Source organism: Nothobranchius furzeri, chromosome 7 (genome assembly GCF_043380555.1).
Source record: "Nothobranchius furzeri strain GRZ-AD chromosome 7, NfurGRZ-RIMD1, whole genome shotgun sequence".
Taxonomy (NCBI): Eukaryota; Metazoa; Chordata; class Actinopteri; order Cyprinodontiformes; family Nothobranchiidae; genus Nothobranchius; species Nothobranchius furzeri.
The window spans coordinates 28,559,521-28,586,021 of NC_091747.1; the positions used below are offsets into that span (position 1 = coordinate 28,559,521).

Sequence of the window (26,501 nt, forward strand, 5' to 3'; positions counted from 1 at the left end):
TGTCCCTTCTGTTGACTCCGTTTCATGCCACTGTTTTTGGCATGCGAGAACTTGCAACAATCTTAGCTGATCCTAGAACTGCACTTTTCTGGACTGAGGTGTCTGATGTTTTTTTCTGGATCTTCTGTAGCCCCTCCTCCAGTTAGGAGGAGACTGCCCCGAGTGCTCCGGTGATCGCGGGCACCCCAGGAGTTCTCAACATCTTCTTTGAGGCCTTGGTGCTTCTCTGGTTTTGTGTTCCATTTTCCTGATGTTGCCATATATATAAAATATATTTATTATGGTATACACATACACATACAAGTGTATGTGTTAAATGAACCACATAAATAAAACCATATAAAAAACTAGAAATACCATTTATTATACATGAAAATCTGGGACACAACTACATGACGTGACATGGTAGAAGTGATCTAGGTCAGGGCTGACACTTGGCAGTGTGATGTTGTTCTGGTTAGAGATGTGATTGTGTGTTCTAGCTAAGCCTTCCGGTGCTAATGCGTAACGACTCCATGTATAAGCCTCTTATGTCTCTGCATGCTGTAGAGCTTGAGAAAACCCTTGCCACAGATTGGGCAAACACAAGGTTTCTCCTCCGAGTGTATTCTAGTGTGTGCAGTGAGATCACATGTTCTAACAAAGCCTTTTCCACAGGTGTGGCATCTAAAAGGTCTCTCTTTGGTGTGATGTTGAAGAACATGCCTCTTCACCTCAGTAGCCGATCTAAAGCACCTGTCACACTTTGGCATTGTACATTTAAAAGGCCTCTCTCCTGTGTGGATTAATTTGTGTCTTGCCATATTTGACAATGAGACCATCTTCCCACAGTAGGGACATGGGTACCTGGACGGCTCGCTTAAGTGTTTCATCTTCTGGTGTTTCTTCAGTGATTCATTTTCTTTAAAGGATTTGTCACACTGAGAACAGGAAAAACGTTTCTCATGACGAGACTCGCTGTGGATGACTCTCAGGTGCCGGAGAAGGTTGGACTTGCGGGCAAAAGTCTTGCCACAGTCTGCACACAGGTAAGGTTTCTCCCTGGTGTGTACTCTTTGGTGGGCCACAAGGTCACAGTCAGATTTGAATTTCAGGTTGCACAGAGTGCACTGGAAGGGCAGACAGCCGGTATGCTGCCACTCATGTCTGATTAAAAAACGAAGTCTGGGATAAGTTTTGGGACACTGGCTGCACTGGAACGGCCTGCTGACTCTATGTACGTTCTCATAGTGTCTGAGCAGGTGCTTAAAGACGGCAAAGAACTGATCGCAGCGAGTGCAGTGAAATGGAGCATGGGAAGCCTTATGTCTGGCCAATGTAGCAGCATCTCTTAACACCCTCCGACACACACTACAATACAGCTCATGGTGCGTCATCATGTGCTTCTGCAAAGAAACCTTATACCTAAACTGGTCTCCACATTTTTCACATTTGGAAACATCCTGGGTTGTGTTCAGCACATCTGGATCTCTACCCGGCTGAAGGTAGTCAAAGCAAGTCTTTTTCATGTGTCGCAGCAGAGATGTTAGCAGGTTGTACCTACCATCACACTGAGGACAGGTGTAGTCTTTGTTGGGAAAGTGTGTTTTCATGTGCATCCTCAGACTTTTCTTTACCTGCTCCTTACAGATAAAACACACTGGATTCTGAGTCTTCTTCAGAGATCTGTCTATGCTTGAAGTGGAAGCATTTTTTGGATTCAGAAAAGTACAGTCTCTAGTTAAATGGCTAGACAACAAGTCAGTTTCGGCCAAACTGTTGACGGGATCTAGAACCGAAGAATCATCACCTGAATAAATGGACCATGAATCAGCAGCACTAGTAGTGTTAGCTTCACGTGAGTTTTCTGAGTAATAGGACCATGAGTCTTCAAAGCTGTCTTCACTGATTGTGCTGACGGGAGCCATGCATGAGTCGTCATGGAGAGGACTGGAAACCTCTTTCTCTGAAGCCTCAGATGAAGTACTGGGTGCCTCTGGAAGGGGATGTTTTATCTCCTGCAGAATCTTTTTCAGACTGAGGTCTCTGGTCACTCTCACAGGTTGAACGTCCACAAATTTGTCAAGTCTCTGAAGCTGAACACAACATTCCTTTAGGAGGCAGGACACAGGGTTCACCTGGACTCCAAGGACACCTCTATTAGTTCTAACTTCTTCTCCCAGAAGAAGCTGGGTTCCCTTTTCATCAGAGGCCAGATGACATCTGTCCATCACTGACTCATTGGTGAAGCGCTCTGGGTTAGTTTTGATCTGAAATGAACAAGTTGGTGCTGCAGAGTCCTCCTTTGCAGTAGACTGACCCGCAATGCTGAGGTCTGGTGTTTGAACAGCATTAGCTGTTTGTGGGGTGGGAAGTCTGAGCGCAGAAAGGATGCAGGAACGATCAAGAAGTAAATCTGTGAAGAGAAAAAAATAAGAAATCATCTAGAAAGACAAATGTTTCTTGTAGTGTTTCTACAGAGAAGTTTTGATTTTGTTTAATCAATCAATCAATCAATCAATCAATCAATCAATCAATCAAAGCTTTATTTATAAAGCGCCTTCCGCAACCCTGTCGGGAAGCCCAAGTTGCTGAACATAGTACATGGTAAAGTTAAATATGGTGAATAAATCGAAAATAAAAGCAATTCAAATTACAAATTTAAATACAACATAAAAGAGGGTCATTGACCAGACCAAACCGGGTCTGCGGCGGGGCTGCAGTACCAGGATCGCGCACAGGCACAGTCTCCTTTAACTCTGAGCCCGTAACCGAGCGTAGATTCTCCCAGCAAACCCCAGTCTGGCGAGGTCCTCGAGCCGATTGGCCGTGGCGCGGTGCCAGCTCACCCTCAGAGCCGGACAAGTTCACGAGGCAGGGCGCAGAGTAATCCATAAGACATCTCGGAACCACCGGGTCAGAAGCTGGGCCGAATCGGACCAGCCGCTTCTTCAGGGATCCAGGGAGTCCAGCCCGACATCTCACGCGCCAGCTACCTCTCTTTCCCCGTCAAAAGCCAATAAAACGCAAGGTTCCATTGCATAAAGAGGACGAGCAGCTCGCTGCGTGCAGCTCGCTGCGTGCACCCGCGCGAGCGCCATCTCAACCCAGGAAAGTTCTTTTAGGAAAGCCAAACTGTCAAAAATCCTTAAACAGAAGTTAAAACATCTGCTAATTCTGTGAAGCTTGGAGTGAAGTCACAAACCGAGTTCCACTTCATTTCACCAGTGCTGATTCGCGTTGTCCAGTCGTCGTATTCCACTCCATCTGACCACCTCAGTGGCCAATCGTGATATGCCTCTTGTAAAAAACAACTGTAACGGCTCAGCCCGTTGCAATGTCAGGGTATATACAGCAATCCTTAAGTAAAATTTACTACTTTTTAATACTTTTTTTACTACCTTCAGAATTTTTTTAAAACCATCACAACACTAAATTGCAAGTGTTAATCAGCGACCTATTTACACATATTTTAACATATATAACATACAAAAAGAATTGACTTAGAGACTCACTGATGTTGACAACGTATTGCACATATTTATTTTACTTAGAAAATAAGCCAGGCACTTCTGTTCAGCGGTTCAGACAGTTGACCACGAGGCCTGAAATGATGCACAACGACCACTAAATATGACGTCATCATTATGTGACCGGATATGTTAAAGTAGGGCTGCTCGATTATGGCAAAAACAATAATCACGATTATTGTGACTGAAATTGAGATCTCGATTATTTAAGACGATTTTTCAATTTATGTAGATTTTTATTTTTTTATTTTTATTCAGTCATAAAACTGCTCAGGGCACAATCAGGGCAAAAATAAACAACAAGATGATCACTAAAATAACTCCTGATTCCCAGTATAAAAAGACCAATATACTTATAGCTCAGTTTATGACCCAAGGGTCATAAACCAAGACCTTGGTTTAACTCATTTAAGTCTAACCAGTACAGACCCAAGTACCAATATCTTGCAAATACTGACAGCAAGAATTATACAGTGGCATTTATAACAAATAAATGCAAATTGCTGTTCACTAAATGTTGCATAGCATTTATTGAGTCATGTCAAGGTGCTGTAGGAGCGTGCACTAGCACCGTGTCCTCAGAGAGATTAGTTATTATTTATCAGCGTGAGGAACTTATTTCTACCTTATTTATAAACTATTTATTTCAGGCACGTGCAGGGGGGGGGGGGGGGGGGCGCCGGAGGGTGCTTGAGACCCTGCCCCTTTTCTCCCATGTGCCCAAAGTGCCCTTTTTGAGGTTTAATGATTTTTTTTATATTTATTTATTTATTTTATTTTATTTTTTTAAGAATTTTCAGTTTGTGCCCCCTCAAGAACAACAAAAATTAATAATTAATAAAATTTCTGTTTAATAATGTTATATAGCTGGCGTGAGTCACGTGACCATACCGTCACGTGACCATTCCGTCTCTTCCTCACGCCAGAGCGCACAGCCGGTCACAACGGCTGTGTCTCAATTCAGGGTCTGCATCCTACCTCGGCCGGATTCGTCGGCCGGTTACGTCACAGCGCCGCGACTCGGCCTGTCCCAATTCGAAGACTCCTTCAAATGCGGTCGACGAATGCGGCCTTCTTTTCGCCTGAATGAAGGATGGGTCGGGTGTATCCTTCAACAGGTAGCATTTCCCAAGATGCCTTGCGGGCCGGCCGGCAGAAAAACTTAAAAACAATGGCGGACAGTGAAGCGGGAGCTGTCGGAGAGGATTGCGCATATACATGTAAGTATAAACTTGAAAACTGTCAGTTTAAGGACTTTTTGTGATACATGAACGTTATTTTAGTTAGAAATGTTACAGTAAAAGTGCTTGTATTGCGGTCTCGGCTCGTATGTTCGGCCGCGCTCGGTGTCGTACTTCTCCCGCTACGTTTCCCCCTGATTTTAATAGAAGTTTGTATTTTAGGAACAAAAGAGAAAACCAGGGAATTTATTAAGCTTAGGACGGAGATGGACCACATGATCACCGGAGCAAAGTATTCGGCGGCTGTATGGAGGTACAATAACATCTCATATTTTAAAAACTCGTTTGAGTTTATTTTTTTTCTGCGAAAACATGAAAGGAATAACCCGTTGTCCTCTTTTCTCTTCCTGTTTCTTTTCTTACATGTTTGTTAAGACTATTCTGGAGAAAATGGGCATCCAGGGGAAGGTGCCAGCGATGAGCTTCTGGAGCTGATCTGGGAGGACATGAGGCTGCAGAGGGAGGCAGAGCAGCAGGAGCCCAGGAGAGAAGGAAGAACTTTGACAGCTTTTTACTTTGCTAGAAAAAAATGGTTAAGGAAGATTAAACATGTACATATAAATGAAATATCTAAATAAAATCAGTTCTGCATTAAACTCTTGAATTTTATTTTTGTTTACAAATGAGAATTGTTTACTAGAAGGTATCCGCTGGGTCTTGAAAAGTCTTAAAAGGTGATAAATCGGTTTTGGTCAAATTAAGACCCTTAGAAAGTATTAAAAACTATTATCACATCTTTGCTCAGGCTCAGCTAGTCTAAAGTATTTTCTCTGAATTAGCTCTCCAACAGTCAAGGAAATGATTAACCCCCAGAGACCCACGGTTGTAATATTACAACATCAGATTTAAGTCTACAAGAATAAACCTTCCCCATTTTTTTTTTCTTTTTAAAACCACATTTACATTGCTAATAGGTCCTATTGTTCAGTTCTGCAACACTATTGGCTGTTAAAATGTGTAAATAGGCCCGTTTATCTGGCCTCCTAGAACATGTGAAAGGTTAAAAAAATATTTTGCAGTTGTTTTCTAAATTTGGGTTTCTGGGGGTTAAAAAGCTAAATAAAACGTCGAGCTCCATCGTTTAAAGTTCCTTCTCCCTTCTGCCCAGCGGTTCCACGGTTGCTAGGCGACGGAACGTTCGCCGAGGGAGTTCATGAAGGCTAGGCCTGTCCAAATTCACAGCCGTTAACATCCGGTCTACCCGGCCGACGGAGGACGCAGCCCACGTCGGCCGGGTGGGCTGGGTCCTTCGAAGGATGCAGACCCTGAATTGAGACACAGCCAACAAGCTGCAAGCAAGCACCCACGTTTCCTTCATGGCCGAGGGAGCGGTGCAGAGCTTTTAGGACATACAGGTGCTGGCCAGTAAATTAGAATATCATCAAAAGGTTGAAAATATTTCAGTAATTCCATTCAAAACGTGAAACTTGTACATTATATTCATGCAATGCACACAGACCAATGTATTTCCGATGTTTATTACGTTTAATTTTGATATTTATAGGTGACAACCAATGAAAACATCAAATCTGGTATCTCAGAAAATTAGAATATTCTAAAGGCCAATGAAAAAATGTTTGTTTCTCTAATGTTGGCCAACTGAAAAGAATGAACATGAAAAGAATGTGCATGTATAGCACTCAATACTTAGTCGGGGCTCCTTTTGCCTCAATAACTGCAGTAATGCGGCGTGGCATGGACTCGATCAGTCTGTGGCACTGCTCAGGTGTTATGAGAGCCCAGGTTGCTCTGATAGTCGTCTTCAGCTCCTCTGCATTGTTGGGTCTAGCGTATTGCATCCTCCGCTTCACAATACCCCATAGATTTTCTATGGGGTTAAGGTCAGGCGAGTTTGCTGGCCAATCAAGGACAGGGATACCATGGTCCTTGAACCAGGTGCTGGTGGTTTTGGCACTGTGTGCAGGTGCCAAGTCCTGTTGAAAGGTGAAGTCTGCATCCCCATAAAGTTGGTCAGCAGCAGGAAGCATGAAGTGCTCTAAAACTTCCTGGTAGACGGCTGCATTGACCCTGGACCTCAAGAAACAGAGTGGGCCAACACCGGCAGATGACATGGCACCCCACAGCATCACTGACGGTGGAAACTTTACACTGGACCTCATGCAACGTGGATTCTGTGCTTCTCCGCTCTTCCTCCAGACTCTGGGTCCTTGATTTCCAAAGGAAATGCAGAACTTGCTTTCATCAGAAAACATAACTTTGGACCACTCAGCATCAGTCCAGTCCTTTTTGTCCTTGGCCCAGGCGAGACGCTTCTTGCGCTGTTTCATGTTCAAGAGTGGCTTGACACACGGAATGCGACACCTGAATCCCATGTCTTTCATGAGTCTCCTCGTGGTGGTTCTTGAAGCGCTGACTCCAGCTGCAGTCCACTCTTTGTGGATCTCCCCCACATTTTTGAATGGGTTTGTCGTCACAATTCTCTGCAGGGTGCGGTTATCCCTAGAGCTTGTACACTTTTTTCTACCACATTTTTTCCGTCCCTTCGCCTGTCTGTTAATGTGCTTGGACACAGAGCTCTGCGAACAGCCAGCTTCTTTAGCAATCACCTTTTGTGTCTTGCCCTCCTTGTGCAAGGTGTCAATGATTGTCTTTTGGACAGCTGTTAAGTCAGAAGTCTTCCCCATGATTGTGGTGCCTTCAAAACAAGACTGAGGGACCTTTTAAAGGCCTTTGCAGGTGTTTTGAGTAAATCAGCTGATTAGAGTGGCAGCAGGTGTCTTCTATATTCAGCCTTTTCAGAATATTCTAATTTTTTGAGATACCAAATTTGGAGTTTTCATTAGTTGTCACTTATGAATATCAAATTTAAATGTAATGAACATTGGAAATACATTGGTCTGTGTGCATTGCATGAATATAATGTACAAGTTTCACGTTTTGAATGGAATTACTGAAATATTTTCAACCTTTTCATGATATTCTAATTTACTGGCCAGCACCTGTACATATTGATTGGGAGAAACGGACTAACACCGGTAAGTAGGATGCACACTACTATACACAGTTATTAGATTATTTTGTACATTATTAAGTTGTTTTGTGGCCCTAGGTGTGTGATATATTACTAGCTGGGTGTGTGTCTGTGGCTGGGTACTGATTCTGAGCCTCAGTAACTTTAGAATTAACCAAAAACATTCTGTACATAAGTACTTGTACGAAAATATTTTTTCAATCTTAAATATTGGGAATTTGCCAATAAAATGTCATTGCTGTTAACTAGGTACCGCAAAGTTGCATTCCTATCGCTGCTGCGTGTCACGTGACTAGGGTCTCACACAGCCCTGCTTCTTGTTTACAAAATCACTTCTTGGTTCGCGGTCGGACTAATAAAACTTGGACAAATTTAAAATTTAGCTACCTTTTGTGAGAGGAAATAAGAAAAATACTAAAGGTAACATACGTCACAAGTTTTGTGTTACAAAATATTCAGTCCTTGTGTGTAAATTCGGTCCAGCGTTTTAGGGAACATAGTTTTGTTTTAGATTTTAAGGTTTCTCAGCCCTTCTGGTGGGTTTTTTAGTTCACTAATACTATGCATATTCTCAAAATTTGGAGTTTATATTTGCTCTCTTTTTGAATGCATTGTATTAAAAACATTATGTTTTAAAGATGTACATTAAAAAAAACTACTGTTTTCACAGCAAAATTATTTTATCTGTACAGTTCTCTGTTTTGCACAAAGTAGATAGTAAAACTGAATGAAAGCATAAACATATTGTTTTATTCTTTATTTTTATTATAATTACTAAAGCACTATGATTAAAATATTATGGAAATATTCTGGATCAGCATCATGAAGCAAATTTGTGGCCAAATTATATACAGTTAGTTTTCTGGAAAAGGAATGAAATGTCCCAGTATGTGTATGCATGAGTTTTATATGCATGAAAAAATATTTGTAAATTAATTATGATATATCATTGTACAGACATGCCTCGTAAGGAGAGGAGGCGGAAGCAGCGACAGAAAGAGCTATGTGAGGCAGCTAAAGGCAGTGGGTCCCTCACCAGCTGGATAAAAAAAAGAGTACAGGTAAGCTGCATCACAGCAACAAGTGTAGAAACAATAATATACACAAGTGCAATGTTTTGATGCCAGAAAATGTTTTTTGTTAGCCTCTTGATCATGGATTAGGTGCAAGACCTGTTAAATGTGAATAACTACATAATTCATTCATACAATAGCTAATTTTGCCTTGTTCTCAGATGGACAGCAAGTGGAGAGTGATAGATCACATGAGATTGAAGACACACACACACGCACACACGCGCGCGCACACGCACACACACACACACACACACACACACACACACACACACACACACACACACACACACACACACACACACAACTCTTTCTGTTTATATTTCTGTCACATTCTTATCTCTGACATAAACTCCTCTATTATCCACTAATGTTTAGATTTCCATTTATTTACCACAGGTGTTGTCTCAGATATTTCTGTCTTACAGTTCTAAGAGTTTTCACCATTTTTTGCCATTGTTTTATTATCTTACATTAATTTTGTAATTGACTAACATTTCTCCTCTGTTGGTTTTACTACCTACAGTCTGAGATCAACACAGCCTTGCCCTCCAGCATCATCAGCAGCAGCAAGAGGAGCAACCCTGCAACAGCTACATTGTACCCCATCATCAGGTAAAACAGGACAGCAATAGATCAGGAGGTGGAGCAGGTTGTCCAGTAATGGGAACGTTGCAGGTTTGATCCTGACTTCAATCAGAGATTGATGCTGTTGTGCCCTTGGGCAAGACACTTAACCTGCTTTGCCTGCTGGTGGTGGTCGGAGGGACTGGTGGTGCCTGTGCTCAGCAGCTTCACCTCTGTCAGTGCGCTCCAGAGCAGCTATGGCTACATCATAGCTCATCACCATCAGTGTGTTAATATGTGTGTGAATGACTGACTGTGTTGTAATGTGCCTTGGGGGGTTGTAGAACCCTAAGAAGGCATTACACAAATACAAACCATTTACCAAAACAAGTTATTTTTGCTTTACATTGTCCTTATGTGGTAAGGGTGTATATAATGATTTGCTTCCATTTTGAATTTCTAATAAATATGATTTGTTATTCAGCCGGGTATACTGTGGTTATGTCATGGTGTTTGAAAATATTATTCTGTGTGCCCCTTTTTAAATTTGAGCACCCGCCCCTTCAAAGGTCTCTGCACAGCCCTGATTTATTTACAGGTCCATCAGTTAATGTAATAATTGTCCCAACCACAGCTGCACCCCCACCCCCCAACCCGGTCTCAGCAATCAGGGGCAAGCTGCACGTGTGTTTAGCGCGCCGCACGCGCACATTTAGCCGTTTTTATCGGCTCAGGAGTCCGCAGGTGCAGCGTGTGTGTCACTCACTCTGGTTACTCCAACAGGGAGCCGGCTCCGAGAGCTGTTTCTTTAGCGACTGACACATCACTACATCATTCCCTTTCCTAATGTCCTGAAGAACGGTCCGGAGTGCAGGCGGAGTGTTTAGCTAACCTGCAGGAAATGTCAACGACAGTTATCCAGAAAGTAGCTAAGTGTTACCAGAGATGTTTCTGAGGTGTTCGCTAGGTACTTTTAAGATTTAAAAAGTCAAGAAGCGGGTCTGAGAAGCTGTTAGAAATAGCGTCAAAGTCGCCAAGTTCACTTGGCAACACTGGGAGGAGCGCTTCATTTGCAACTCAAGGCAGCGCAAGTGGGAGGAGCAAATAATCGGCTTGTTTTGTTTTTATAATCGTTCAAAACATTTCATTCGGAATATATTTCTATGTCGATGTTCAGAATACGACATCTGATAGTCTGAAAAAAATAATACCTAATTTGGAAAAAATAATACCTCTGAGACCAAATTTAACACTTTTAATGGCCTTAAATTTGACTATTTTTATTTATCACTTTTTAATACTTTTTAAAACCCCGCGGACACCCTGAATGTTGAATAATTCGTCCCACGGAAAACAGGGGGTGACGCAAAACGCCTTACTGCAGGAACACTTCTCTTTAGTGTCAGCTGATGACCTAGCTCATCTTCCTCAAGAGGGAGGATCGTTTTCAAAACCCTCGCCTCAGACTCCGGCTGCGGGTCTTCTTTTACCATCTTCCAGCTATACAGCTGATCTGTCTGCTGGACCTTCATCCTCCTCCTGTATACATAAAATCCCCCACTAAACTACAGAGAAGAATCTGTCACAGATCGCTCCAATATCTAAAGTTTTGCCTCCAATTTCTGTCTATTTACTCCGCTCTTTAACAGCTTATCATCACTCCATTTTCACGCTGTCACTCATGCAGCTTCCTGTCCTGCAGCAGCGAAACACTACTGAACCATCCTCATCGATTGAAGATGTGAGATTTCCACCCACAGCAATGGGATCTCATGTTTTTGTGTTTTATTCTTCATGTTCGTGAGTTCATCTCATCTCAGCTCTTGTTATTATTTTAAGTATAACTCTGCTTTAACTTGGGCTTTTAAGACAAATAAAAACGAGTGTAGTTTATAATCCATATTTTAAACATTAGTTGAAACCAAAACTCAGAGAGGCAGAGTGTTACTGTTGTGGGTTCCCAAAATAGTGTTTTCATTGGTCAATTGCAGACAGGAGTCGTAGGTTTTCCAGTCGGGCTTGATGACTGTTTGAGGCTGAGTTTGGTCGTGAGAAGGCTCAAAAAGCTGTCGCAAGGTCAGTCAAACTGTGCATTCACAGTAGGGGTTGTACGAAATAGTCGACTTCACGGCTCTGTAGTGACTTTTTATGCCTGTCATCGACTAGTCGCTGTCACGTGATAATGACTGACAAGATGCAGTCCTCGGAAAAGACAGCAGGTGACGAGCCCCTGCGCGTCTGGATCGAGGCGGAGGCGACGCGCTGTGCGGTACTGACACCGGCGGTAAAACGGACATTTAACCAAACTGTGACCTTTTCCCTCTTGCAATTTAACCTTCCCCTCACCCCCATCCTAATCTTAACCAGTTTGTGCATGCAAAGCTCTGATCACTGACGTGCGCTCCAGACATTGCATCCTGAGCACCGCCAAATCAGGTGTCACCACCTCAAAAACAAATTAAACACGCTATCGTTCATGTCGGCTCATTTCCTTTCATGTTTTCTGTCTGTTATTTGTGCCTGATGCATTTTGCTGCTGCGGAGCGATGCGCATCACCTGTTGTCCTCCGGTGACGCGCCCCCAAGATTCCACTATCTCCACTCCGCTCCGCTCCAGCACGAACTCCGCAGCAAAAACGGTCCCATTATAGTCGGCCGGCGAGCAGCGGCACTCCACTGTTTTAGCGGTCGGTAGATCTTTTAGAACTGCAGTTCAAAGGTAACTCATAAGGTGAATATATATGAAGCCAGGTAGCAGTTTCTCTTTAGGATTGAGAGGAGATGCAGGAAGATAATAAACAGGCAGGACAGAAAAATAGTCAAATAAAAACAAGTTAGTTTTTGTACCTGGTGGTTGCAACAAACAGACACCATTGAAGGTAATCAGAAGTGAGGAACAGAAAATGAAATAATTATTTTAATGTTTAGAGCAGCAGGAACTCCGAGAGGCTGCAGGCGCATCAGTGAGTTTGCGGCTGCTGCGCAGGGGGAGGGGGAGAGGGCTGAAGTAGGATGCAGAAACTACCGTTGTTAAAAGAGATGTGTTAACTTAGAAAATGTGGGCGCAATTTTAATTGTCAAAAAATTCCAGCGAACCTACCGACCGACCCCCCCGCCGCTTCCGGCGTATGACGTCATCAACGACTAGTCGAAGTCGACTCGACTTTCATTACTTGACTGTCGACTTTAAAAAAAAATAAAGTCGTGCAGGCCCTAATTCACAGATATGCAAATCACCGGTTTTTGTCACGATTCTTCTCACAAGGAGGGATTTGGCTAAGATGGGTGAAAATCATACAGTGTGGTCTGAGCATCAAACAAAGCTAGGCAGGATTAGATTTCAACAACCGAGACCGTTTTATTTGCTGACTTACCGTTCTGATCCAGCTGGTTTAGGTCTTTGTGAAACTGCAAAAGTGCTCCCAGTTCATCACACCAACTGACTGGTGTGACGACTGACTCAGCTGACACCGACTGCACACATTCCTCCAAGATGCAGGACCCCTCACCAAACACAGATGCAACCTGGTGACCAGTACAAACAACAGGAGAAGTAAATACACTTTCTGAAGGAAAAGAAGGGAAATGTTTCAGTATGCTTCTTTTACCTGATGGAAAGTCTGAACAGGGAGGAACTTTTCCAACCTGGTCAGAAACAACCACATCAATGCTTGGATTGCTTCATCGTACATTGGACCAAACTCTTCATCAAAAACCTTCTGACAAGCAGAAACTGTATGTTATTTATTTGGTACAGAGGAGAGACACCTAAACAATATAAAATGAATTTCATTACATCAAATTGAGTGAGAACAGTAGAAACAGTCACCATCATGTTAATAGTTCGCTACACTCACTGGCCACTTATTTGGGGACACCTTGCTAGTACCGGGTTAAACCCCCTTTGACATTTAGAACTGCCTTAACCCTTTGTGGCAATGATTCAGGGTATTTTTGCCCACAGAACTGCCCCTCACTAGATGTTTTCCTTTTTTCGTACCATTCTCTGTAAACTGTAGAGATGGTTGTATGTGACAATCCCAGAAAATCAGCAGTTTCTGAAATACTCAGACCAGCCACCAACAACCATGCCAAGTTCAAAGTCACTTAAATCACTTTTCTTCCCAATTCTGAAGCTCGGTTTGAAATGCTGCGGATTGTCTTGACCATGTCTACATTCCAACATGTGATTGGCTGTTTAGTAATTTGCGTTAATGCGCGTTGGACAGAACAAAATAGCCAGTGAGTGTATATGTTAATAGTCTGCTCTGTCTTCTCGATCCCCAGTGAGTTGTGGTGGAAAATTTTGCTATAAACATCTAGCTTACATTCCACCATTTCATTCATTATCTGTTAGTTATAAAAATGTATAATCATTAGTTTGGGAAAACAGAATTAAATTCATTTTTATAACTATGTACTGAATTAATATGAAGTGTGCGTTCCCTGAATAGTCAAAGAACCTAGAATAATATTAAATCAAATATTCAAAGACCAATCAGATTGATAATTCATATTTATAAGTAAAATCACATCCTATTGGTCATTTAATAAATGTAGCTAATCCTCACCGCTACACATGGCAACTCAAAATGCTAAGAAAAATAAAAGCACACTTTCCCGACCCAGTCAGTCATTTTGATGTAAGATTTGTGGGGGTACACACTTTTGTTCCAACCACATTAGTGTAAAAGAATAAATAAAGAGACCATGCCAAGTGGCAGGCTCCTTAATAATAATAATAATAATAATAATAATAATAATAATAATAATAAAGAGACCATTTGGTCGGTGAAGAACAATAAGGGCCTTGCCTGTTTGGCAGGTCCCTTAATAATAAAGACTATTTAGTCCGGTGAAAACCAATAGTGGCTGCCCCTAATACTGTGTAAAGAAAAGAAAAGCAACAAAACTGACCTGAAAGAAGTGTTCCTTCTCATCAGGATTGTTCAGCAAGTTCTGAACGAGATCTATAAATTCTAAACTTGACAATTCTGGATTTCCACCATCGGCCTGGAAGACATGAGACCATTCATTCTGCTAGCATTGCAAATCTAAAATTTCTTTAGATTCAAAGAAAAGATATTTTAAATCACCTGTGAGAGCCATGACTGGATGAGTTCCTTCATCCTATCCAGGTGTGGCTGAACATGTTCAGATTCACAAGGAGCCCCCAGCTGACAGATGTTCAGGATCAGCTACAAAGAAATTACAGAAGATTTCAACTCAAGAACTTAATTTTTCTCTGACACACAAAATCCATTTACCTCATTGATCAAATCTAATAACCCAGAAAAACTAGAAAACATATCGTCTAAACTACACCATCAGCAGGGTTTGTGGTTCTTATGGTACCAGGGTTGTTTTCCTGCAGCAAAGCCAACATGGGTCAAATAAACCAAGTTCATAAACAGGTTCCAAAATCATCAAAAGATCCCAGTGTTTGCTTTTGAATTATAATTTGGCAGTTTTCATCTAGAATTGTCTGTTGATGGCAGTTTTAGACATTTAACAAGGAAAACAGAAATAGTACTCAGCATAAATGAGTACACCCTACATGTAATAGTAATAGTAATAATAATAATAATAATACATCAAACCTATATAGTGCTTGTTTAGGGCACTCGAAGACGCTTGCATGCACTCTCACATTCACACACTGCTAGTGATGGTAAGCTACTTTGTAGCCACAGCTGCCCTGGGGCGGTCTGGCATGATTAAAGTATGAATTTAATCAGTAGCTCAATGAACAAACAATTTCCAGCCTTTTCACAAGGCAGTTTTATTTAACACTTGTTTTAACTCCATAACATGAAATTATTCCATCCCACAACAAACTCTACTACATCTAGAATTTTGTATGACCCCCGTGATCAAGGACAGCACCAAGTCTTCTAGGCATGGAAAGAACAAGTTGGCAACATATTGCAACATCTGTCTTTTTCCTTTCTTCAAGAATAACCTCTTCTAAGCCCTTTTTACAAGACACACCTTGCTGGCAAATCGGTGTAAAATTACCGCAATGGTGTGTCTTTTAAACACGCCATGCCAGCATGGCTTTGTGCAATTTTTGTGGCATTTGTTAAACCTCGCATGGTAGTAATACTGCGGTAATTGTTTGACCCATAAATGATGATTGTGCCTTGGCGCAACAGACAGAGGTGTCATGATGACGTAGGTAGTTACTGCTAAGCTCCAACCAGCAACTACATAGAAAATACAAGTAAACGGGGCCGTAAGTTTTGCTTTTTGAACAAAATCAGCTGGGACGGTAAACTGCTTCTCTCCGTTAGAGCTGGAGCTCATATCGCCAGAGGCTGCACAGGGACTGAGGAGGACAGACACCCTTAGGAGCGGCTTGTTACAAAAACAATCGCAATAAAAATCAAATTATGTCCAAGATAAATGGAAGTCTGCGGCAGTGCAAAGACCACCCCATACCCCCTTTATGCCGCCATCACGTAGTCTTCTATAAAAAGGACACGATTGCGCCACATTCCCGTCATGGTCTGACCACTTATAAAAAACCTAATGGCTTCCTTGATTCTGCCATGGCGTTGTGGCAAATTGATGGCATTGTTTTGTAGAAATGGCTTTAGAGCCCGGATGCTGGATGGGGAGTGAAGCTCAACTTGCTGCTTCAGAATTCCCCACAGGTGTTGGATTGGGTTCAGATCAGGAGACATACTTGTTCATTCAATCACCTTCACCCTGTTCTTCTTCAGAACTGCAGCAGCAGCTTTAGATGTGTGTTCTGGATCGTTGTCTTGTTGGAAAAGTGCACGACGACCAAGTGCACGGAGTGATGGCAACATCTTCTCCTTCAGTACAGAGCAGGACATTGTTGAGTTCATGATCCCACCAATGAAATGCAGCTCCCCAACACCAGCAGCATTCATGGAGCCCCACATAAGGACACCACCATGTTTTACTGTAGGCACCATGCTTTTCTCTTTGAAATCCTCCCTTTCCAGTGCTATAGTTTTTAAACCATTAGATCCAAAAACAGGGACCATTGTCTCATCACTCCAGAGTCTATAGCCCCAGTAGTCTTTATGCTTTTCAACATGGGCCCTAGCAAATCCTAGGCATTCTTTAATTTGCATAGGCTGTAGGGGAGGCTTCCTTTGTGGATGATACCCATGCATGCCATTCCTCTGCAGTGTGTGCCATATGGTGTCGTGAAAAACTGTCGCTCCAGTTTGGCTTTCTACTGCTTTAGCTAACGGCAGTGAACTTACACAGCAATTTTCTTCAACCCTTCTTTTCAGAAGCTGCTCCTGTTGAGACGTTAACTTCCGTGGATAGCCTGGATGTCTCTGTAAGATGGTTGCACTTCCATCTTTCTTACATTTTTGGATGACTTTTGCTACAGTATTTTGACTGATATGTAAAGCTTCGGTGATCTTCTTGTAGCCCTAAACTTTCTGTGTAAAGAAATGATTTCCTTTCTCAGATTTTGTGCTATTACTCTTCCATGCTGAGCCATTGCTGACAGCATGAAATGGGAAGGGCTTTCTTTGTTAAAGTGACTGAGTGTCTTTTTCCCTGGCAATAGGGGGCAGTCCATACTTAAATCATTGGAAGCAAGCAGTATTTTTGTGTTCGAGTAAGAACTTACCAACGGATGGTCATTAGGGTCAAAAATCCCTGGGATTGCAACCTCAGCCAAACAAGCACACCAGACTCCCTTTCATGACTGGCATGAAGTGAAGAGGTAAATGTGTAAATCAACAACGTTTATGAATGACAAACGTTTTTTAACTGCTTGTTACAAACCAGTAAATTCATGTTGTCCTCTAGGGCTCCCATAGAAGGGAGACATGGCATCTAATATGGCATCACCCAGAGACTTAGACCTGCTCCCATGTATTTTTTACCTGATTTTTATAGTTGTATGTTACAAAGCTGCAAATAATTTTCAACAACTGGGCATCGTTTTATTCATTTTCAGCAACATTTTGATGGATATTTGCAGAGATTAATGGTAAAAAGTACACATGGTTTCTTGAAGCAATGCCCTTTTATAGTCACATGTCTGCGGGACACCTCTGAGGATCATTAGACTCACCTATGGTTGAATGACTGTTAACTCGAATTTTGTACTCTTAAGTGTGGCTTTTCTCCAAAGACTAAAATTGGGTTTACTCATTTTCGCAACATGGGCTTTAATTGATTTGCTAGAAAAATCACTTTTTGTACATGCAAATGATCATCTCTGCAATCAATGGCCCATATTTGTAGGAGTATTTTGTAGTATGGTATCTCTTAGAGAATGTTGATTATGAAAGGAAACTAAAGGTTTTCTGAAAAATGTAGTGGGGTGTACTCATTTATGCTGAACACTGTGTGAGAGAGAAAGGAGATTCTTTAGAGAAATAAGGAGATTAAACTCCTCAAGAGCTAACTGTCCTCCACGCCGTGTTCTCTCCTCACGAGTCTCTGATCTAGAACAATAGCAATATATATTTCAAAACAACTTTTCATCAACAGACATATGAGAAAAGGTCAATAGAACTTAAATATAAAGAACAGATGGACAGCCAATCATATTAATGTTGCTTTGTGCTGAACCAATAGTGTGGTTTCAAATAAGGCCACACAATTGCAGAAATGCTGCTAACGACTATGTAGCTGTAGCCTCTTACTGCAAGTAACAGGTAAGACATAGCTGAAAAAATGGGAATAAATAAATAAAAGTGCCCTGAACAGTTCATTTGTGTGGACATATTTTGGCTCGGTAAAGCAGCTGTGCCAGCAACGATGCTGCTGCAGGCTTGGAGAAAGCCAGAAAACCTGAATTCTTCTGTAAGCTGGGGAAAACTACCAATATGTTGTTGCTCCTGAACCAGCATCACCCGCTGGGGTAGCAAGATGTAAAACTTTTTAACCCCACAAAAAAGCGAGGGCTAAACACCACACACAGCCATGCACGCAGAATATGGTCCTCTAGGCACACTGACCTGCATGTTTTCCATGTCTCTGCTTCAGCACACCTGATTTTCATTGCCTCCTCAGGAGGAAATCAAGTGCTGTGGTTGTCTGTCTCACTCACTAATTTAAAGAGCAAATAACACCTAAGTTAACTTATTTTGCTGATAACCTGTACAGATGAGTGTCTAATGGTGCTGTACACACGTGTAATCATTACTGTGGCAGTTTAGTGCAACTCGTTTTAAATTTATTATTTCAGCCCAAAACCATAACTCTATCTCCATCTTCAGGTTAAAACTCCGCTCCATATTCATGTCGAACCAGCTGTGGCTGATGGCTAAGCTGAAAAATCTGACGTTGTCAGCAAATGACTACGTGGCTGTACTGCGCTGGTCTCCAGGTGGGGCAGCCGCACCTCCACCTGGCTCAGCCACTCACCTGTCGATATGACACATTGGTGCTCTGAGCCTCCTTGAAAAAAATGCCCTACTCCCCTTTTTCATCTAATGATGGAGGTGACAGGAAATCCTCCAGAATGCTGCTGAATCTGTGTCTGCTTTCCTCCTGAGTGGTAAGTCTACTGTGTGTGTGTGCTTGCATTCACGCGCTCAGTAACAACTCACTGTAAGACTTGGGCTGCATGGTGGCGCAGTGGTTAGCACTGTTGCCTCGCAGCACTTTCAGATTCTCACCTGACAGTTTCCTTGATTTCAGCCAATTAAGCATACCTGCAAAAATGACAGAGGCTACAAGCTAGGTGCGCAAATGCAGTGTGTAGTAGAAGAAAAATTCTTCTTCTATGATTCATTTTAAGATGAAGTGGATTTTGAATAGAAATTTAGATTTCAATTGTTATTTTAATTATTTTAAATATTACAAAGGATTTTTTTTTGTTTATTTACACATTTTTATTGTGAAGGTGAAAAACATTAATTTGAGGCCATTACACTTTTCACCTTGCGCACCCCCGGGGGTGCACGCACCACACTTAGGGAATCCCTGTTTTAGATGTTAGAGTGAAAATATCAATGTGAAGCATCAAAAACCCACCTGTGCCCTGAGACCCAGAGTGAGCTGAGCCTTCTGCCTCCTTGTGAGTAGCTCTGGGACCAGGTCTGTAACCATAGTAACAAACTCCTCCAGAATGCCGTAATCAGCCACGTCTCTGCGCTGAACAGTCTTCCAGATCGCTGCAGAGAGCAGTCGAAGAGGAGGGACCAGAAGGCGCAGTGCAGGAAGAGGAAGAGTGGTACCTAAAAGTACAAATGAAAAACATGATCAGAGTTTAATTTTCTCTCTTGTGAAAGTAAGATTCTTTACTGATGGAGCCAGTAAAAACCCCAAACTTACTCCGACCATTTCATCACACATCAACAAAACTTGATTTAGTTAATAATAATGTAACAGGGGGCAAGATTATGGTTCCCCAAAGCCAAAAATAAAGAAACCAAGGCAGGGGTAGAAAAAGAGCTATAGTCTCTTATTTTTTCTGTTTGCTAAAATACAATCTATATTCATTAATTGCTCCTCAAAACTGTTTCAAACACAGATACTACCAGCTCAGCCCAATCTGTAAACTCACCTGAGCAGCAGTGGCAAAACTAAAGAGTTAGAAAACAATGCTCACACGCCTACCAACTGCATGTGGCTGCAGCAAAATGACGACTTGAGCACCACATCCAGTTGCCATTGTCTATTCACAAGTGATGCTCTGACCCCAGAAGTCACGTGGCCTAAAGTTATGTCGCCATTTTCCCTACAATCTTTTTATTGAAAGTTTTGAAAAACAAACATATTCTTAACACGAAAAGAGCTTTGAAATCAAGTTAATGTTTTTTTCTGCATTGAAACTGGATCAAATGTTTCATTCAATTCAAGTTTATTTATATAGCGCCAAATCACGACAAGAGTCGTCTCAAGGCACTTCACATGATAAACATTCCAATTCAGGTCAGTTCATTAAGCCAACCAGAAATAATGTTTCCTATATAAGGAACCCAGCAAATAGCATCGAGTCACTGACTAGTGGCAGAGTCTTTACAGCAATCCTCATACTAAGCAAGCATGCAGTGACAGTGGAGAGGAAAACTCCCTTTTAACAGGAAGAAACCTCCAGAGAATCCTGGCTCAGTATAAGCAGCCGTCCTCCACGACTCACTGGGGATCGAGAAGACAAAGCAGACACACACACACACACACACACACACACACACACACACACACACACACACACACACACACACACACACACACACACACACACACACACACACACACACACACAAGCACAAACAACACACACACACAAGCACAAACAACACACACACACACAAGCACAAACAACACACACACACACACACGCAGAGACAGACACACATCCACACACAAGCACAAACAACAAACACACACACACATCCACACACAAGCACAAACAACACACACACACACACACATCCACAAACAAGCACAAACAACAAACACACACACACATCCACACACAAGCACAAACAAAACACACACACACACACACACACACACACACACACACACACACACACACACACACACACACACACACAAATGGGACTGCAAGGCACAGTGCGAGTATTGGGATTGGGCATTCGAGTTCTGTCTGAAGAGCAGAACCATTTTCGTTCACTTACGTTTTGGTCAATAACTAAATGTTCTTGTTATGTGTTTTTGGTCGATTGATGTAAACTCACTGAGATGTCCGGAACTTCCAACTGGAGCGATGTCTTCGACCGTGATCATCTTCTCTCAAACTCCGCCTCGTTTAGCTAACACAGAACCTGAAACCTGTTCTTTGATTTGTCCGTATCGTTTCTAATTTCACCCTGCACACAGTCGGTCGGTCCGACCAGAATCTTTGTTCAGTAGCTTCTTCAGGGTGTCAGAGCCTTTTCCCTTGTTTTTCTGGTTCGATGGCGTCTTCTTCTTCTTCTTCTTCTTCTTCTTCTTCTTCTGGTGTTTCATTGGCGGTTGGCAAACAACGAATGGTGCATTACCGCCACCAACTAGTGTGGAGTGTGGTCTGGAACAGCGCTCATAAAACAAAATCAAACATGGGGGGAAAAATAATAATAATAATCAAAAAATAATATATATATATATATATATATATATATATATATATATATATATATATATATATATATATATATATATATACATACATACATACATACATACACACATACATATATATATATATATAGAGACATATATACATACACATATACATATATACATATACCTCAGTCTCCCAAACATCCTTATCTCTTTCAAAAATCGAAATAAAATCTGCAAACAGTCACTTTTTGAATTCTGTCTCAATAAATCAAAAAGATCTAGTTTCACTTTCATCTGACTAAGATGTTGAATCATTTTCCTTCTTTCTGCCTGATATTTCTGACATTGTAATATAACATGATCTATAGTTTCGTCTTCTCCACAATAATCACATTTCCCGGTATTATGTTTCCCCATTATGAATAATGTATTGTTTAACCCAGTATGTCCAGACCTTAGTCTAGCCATGATCACCTCCTCTCTCCTACTCCTTCCAGTGCTTCTCATTTCTCCTACTCTTCTTTGAATTTTATACAACCATCTTCCCCTCCTTTCCTCCTCCCATTGTTTTTGCCATTTTTTCTTCATTTCTTGCCTTATTATGCTCTTGATCTCTTTTTGACAAAATTGAACATTTAACTGAACCGATGTATTTATTGTTGCGTCCTTAGCCATCTCATCGACTTCTTCATTTCCTCTGATTCCATAATGAGCTGGAATCCATAAAAAATGTATTGTAAGTCCCATCATGTTTAATCTATAAAGTGTTTGCTGAATCTCTATGAGTATGCCTGGTCTGCTTTCTGAATGGCTGCACTGTAAACTGGTCAATGATGAGCTGGAGTCTGAACAAATAACTGAGAATAATGGTCTGTTTTCTTCCACCCAATGAACAGTATGGCGAGCATTTCTCCTGTGTACACTGATAATCCATCACTTACCCTTTTTTTTAACTTTAACATGAAACTCAGGAACAATAAAAGCTATTCCAATATGATCCACAGTATTCTTAGATGCATCTGTATATATTTTTACAAAGTTATAATAGTGATCGATATAATCCTGTGCTGTATGTGAGTTTAGTACGAATGACTTATCCTTATTATTTCTCTCTAATAATGTTAAATCAACAGACGCCTCAGGAAGAATCCATGGTGGAATAGCAGGCAATGGAACTCTTTGACTGATTTTAAACTGATCTAACTTAAGTTCTACTGGTTTTTTGATCATCATCCATCCAAAACTTTTTGTTTTCTTCTTTTCTTTCTCCCAGCAAGGTTTTAGTATGTCTTGTGTTGGATGATCTTCTTTCTGACCCTGAAGATTTGCCCAATAATTTAAAGCCATTTGTTCTCTTCTGATTTCTATTGGCATGTCACCCATCTCTACCTGTTAAGCTGCTATTAGGGTTGTTTTAAATGCTCCTGTACAGAGTCTCAGTGCCTGATTCTGGATAGAATTTAATTTTAAAAGAGTAGTTTTTGCTGCTGAATTATATACTTCACACCCATAATCTAATACTGATCTGATCAATCCCAGTGTATATGGCCTTCATAGATTTCCTGTCTGCACCCCATTCACTCCCAACTAAACACCTCATTATATTTAGAACCTTTTTACTCTTATCCATTATATTCTGAATATGTACACCCCAAGTTATCCTTTCATCAAACCATACGCCTAAGAATTTAAATTTATTTACCCTTTCTAACTCTTGACTATATAATTTAAGTTTAAGATCCTCTCTTACTTTTTTCCTTGTAAAGAAAATCGTCTTAGTTTTATCTACAGAGAATTTAAAACCCCATCTGTATGACCATTCCTCCACTTTGCCAATTGCTTCTTGAAGTTTCTTTACAATTAACTCTACCTTTTTCCCTCTTTTCCATATTGCCCCATCGTCTGCAAAAAGTGAAAAACCCATCCCATCTTTTATACCATTAAAAACATTATTTATTGTTAGAGAAAATAATAAAGGGCTCACTATACTACCTTGTGGTGTACCATTTTCCACAGGAAACTTTTGAGATAAAACCTTCCCAATTCTCACTTGAATTAGTCTTCCCATTAAAAAGTTCTTGATCCATTCAAACATCCCCTAGATACAAAAAACCTTTGTAACTTCTGCTAAAAAGCTCCAAACTATATCAAACTTGGTGGCAGTCATCACACAACTGCAGTCAACACATGCATGTGCTCACTTGTTCAATTAACTTTAACTCCACCCACTTACAGCTTTTTGTCTCTAGATGACCCATGCAACGTTTGATTGATGCCAAATTAACAGAAAACCATCTTTGATGACCTCTATGGCATTTAGTTGTAAATGGTCACAGCGCCCCCTAGATGGGTTCAAACTTTATTAACTTCTAAAGACAAGGTCAGAATGGCATTATACTTGGCTTGTGACATCACGTGACTGCACCAAACACATTGATGGGGTTGTTGGTTCAAATCCCTGTAGCTCCACCCCTTTCAGCTCACTGGCTTTAGATAACACACACAACGTCCGATTGATGCCAAAATAACAGAAAACCATCTTTGTCAACCAAAGCTGACCTCAATTGGACTTTTCTGTAGTTGGTCACAGCGCCCCCTAGATAACTTTAACCTTCGATAACTTTAAAAAACATGGTCAGAATAGCATTAAAGTTGGTCACTGTCATCACACCACCAGTGTGGTAAAGATAGAGTATGCCCTAGTGGTGAGACGTGTAATATAATGGTGGGCTCAGAGGAGATGCTGAGTCAGGGTGAGGTGCGGACGAGGCGACCGTTAGTGGTTTCTGGTGTCGGGGTGGTCGACGTTTCTGTTCCGCGGATGTGCCCTGGTGCCCCGGGCTGCCGGCCAGGCCGGAGCGGTGTGGAGCTGCGAGGGCCGAACGACGCTGCTTGCAGCTTTAATTTGTATTTATTTTTCTGTCATAACAATACATATAATACATATGAAAAGGAAAATAATTATCTAATAAAGATCATAATAATAATTAGGGATGAGCGAGTACACCACTATCTGTATCTGTATCTGTACTCGGAATGGGCGTGGCATAACCCGGAAGTGGGCGTGATTTAATCGGAAGTGGGTGTGGTTTACATCAATATATTATTTTAAGTCTGAAATTGATATGGATTGATCAGAAGTTGCAATGTGTATTGTTTATTTGAAAACTATTTACAGAGCAGCCTCAGAATTGAGATCAAATATTTTGATCACAATAGTAAAGGAACTATTTCAGAACAAGTTTTTCAATAAAATCAGAACATTAATATTTGAGTGCATGGATTAATACATCTGAACTCATGCAGTAGGAACTAGGAAATATGAAATGCTAGAACCAGACACAACTTTATATATATTTTTTATTTTAATTTGATTAAACTGATTTTTTCCTTAATGTTCTTGGCATTTTGCCCCACACAAAGTTAAACAAAACAATGTGGATTGAGGTGTGTGTGTCTGAGAGAGATAGAGAGGGTGAGAGGGAGAGAGAGGGAGTAAAAAAAAAAAAAACCCGACCGGAGCGGACGTAGTGACTGATGCAGCACGTCAGCCCTGTCTTGTCAAATACACCAGGTAAGTTGCATTCTTCCCAGCCAAGAAACGCACCACTTGCCCTTCCAACGACTGTGTCCTCTGGATCGGCATCTTCGTCAATATTTCTCCCTCCTGCTGCGGCTCGTGCAGTTCTTCAATGGTCTTGTCCCGTTCAATTATGGTCTTCTTTAGTAGCTTTACTTCCTCAAAAAGTTCCGTGAGCTTAAACAGCTGTTGCGTTACCTTAGCCAGCTCCTCAGACATGCTGTTTATTGACTTACGAATATCCTCCATATCGTATTCCATCTGCAATACTCTCTTGGGTGGCATCTTTTCTCTTTAAGTGCTGTATTGTTTAATTTTGTTTCCTAACTCTGTGAGAAAAGAAATTCCCCTTGAAGAGACAGAATGGAGACAGAAAGGCAACACTCACACAGGGTACCGCCATCTTGGAATTCAGAGTGGAGATGGAAATTAATACTGTTAGAAAGTAAGATTGCTACTCCTCTCGTTTTTTTTTTTTCATTGACATGAGGAGAAATATGTAGTCCATTCACATTGAGTGAAATACATATATAAATCTGCATTAAGCTTACCTTCCGGGAATGGTAGTATTTGTCTTCTGTGGTGTCTAGGACAGCACAGCGGGAGAGTGAAGGTAGGGACGGGGGAAGGCAGGTGTGGCGGGGTCGTCGGGGGAGAGTGGTAAAAGAAGAGAAGAAAGAGAGAGGGAGGAGGGGGTGGGTGGGGGGGTACATGAACCTTTTACAGACAAGCTGACCTCCAAAAGCGAAGTGAAAAGAACACTTCCATGAGTGAGGGAACAGTCCCAGATCAATCTGGGGGAGGGAGCCCTCAGGATGCAAACCCAAAGTCCTAACGATAGAAAAAATGGTGAGTTATGCATGAAGCGGAACGTCCAAGAGAGGGTTTCAACTTATGTTCATGTACTTAGCAGACGTTTTTGTCCAAAGCGACTTACAAGTGATAATCGGCATGTTGCCCTTGAGGCTAACAACAACAATAACAACAACAACAACTTGACATCAATCATGGAGAGGAGGGAACAAGGAATGGACAGTAGAGAGGGGGGACGGGTGCAGGGAGGGTGCTAGTTAATAATATGCTCTCTGAAGAGCTCTTCAACCAGAGTGATGAGGGATATCATTTACGAAGGACTAAAAATTTTAAAATGCCTAGGGTAAGAACCACTAAAAGGAGTTTCTGTGTATCAGTATGTGGTGTGAAACTGTGGAATGGGCTGCAGAAAATACACAAACAGTGTCCAAATATAAACAAATTTAAATCAATGTATAAAAAATGATAATTAATGGATAAGAAAATGAGGTTCTCTGAGGTTATGGAAACTATGATATTGCCATTATTATTTTGCTGTTGTCTATGTTATAATTCTCATTGTTATTATTATTATAAATATCACTATAGTACCATAAAATGTTAATGCAAAATGCTCTCAGTAGCTGCATATATATATATATATATATATATATATATATATATATATATATATATATATATATATATATATATATATATATA

The 26,501-nt window shown here is 41.2% G+C and overlaps 1 protein-coding gene and 1 long non-coding RNA gene across 4 annotated transcripts in view; one reads left to right on the forward strand and one right to left on the reverse strand.

Annotated features, from left to right (window-relative positions):
* Positions 1-340: 340 nt before the first annotated feature.
* The window catches only part of LOC107374396 (uncharacterized), a 32,760-nt gene continuing 6,599 nt past the window's right edge, over positions 341-26,501 (reverse strand). Inside the window, exons 1-7 of one of the 3 annotated variants that reach the window (XM_054738172.2) lie at positions 21,040-21,407; positions 19,367-19,569; positions 14,479-14,580; positions 14,300-14,395; positions 12,991-13,098; positions 12,757-12,907; positions 341-2,395 (exon numbers count right to left, since the gene is read on the reverse strand). In XM_054738172.2, coding sequence (XP_054594147.2) covers positions 498-2,395; positions 12,757-12,907; positions 12,991-13,098; positions 14,300-14,395; positions 14,479-14,580; positions 19,367-19,569; positions 21,040-21,088 — 2,607 coding nt within the window. In that variant the 5' untranslated portion in view covers positions 21,089-21,407 and the 3' untranslated portion in view covers positions 341-497. Of the gene's footprint in view, positions 2,396-12,756; positions 12,908-12,990; positions 13,102-14,299; positions 14,396-14,478; positions 14,581-19,366; positions 19,570-21,039; positions 21,408-26,501 lie in introns of those variants that run through there. The other 2 variants (XM_054738171.2, XM_070553014.1) reach the window with 2 other exon arrangements.
* Positions 4,428-5,340, forward strand: LOC139070555 (uncharacterized). Its single transcript, XR_011521040.1, has 3 exons — positions 4,428-4,729; positions 4,913-5,003; positions 5,126-5,340. It is a non-coding gene; the product is annotated as an uncharacterized lncRNA (long non-coding RNA).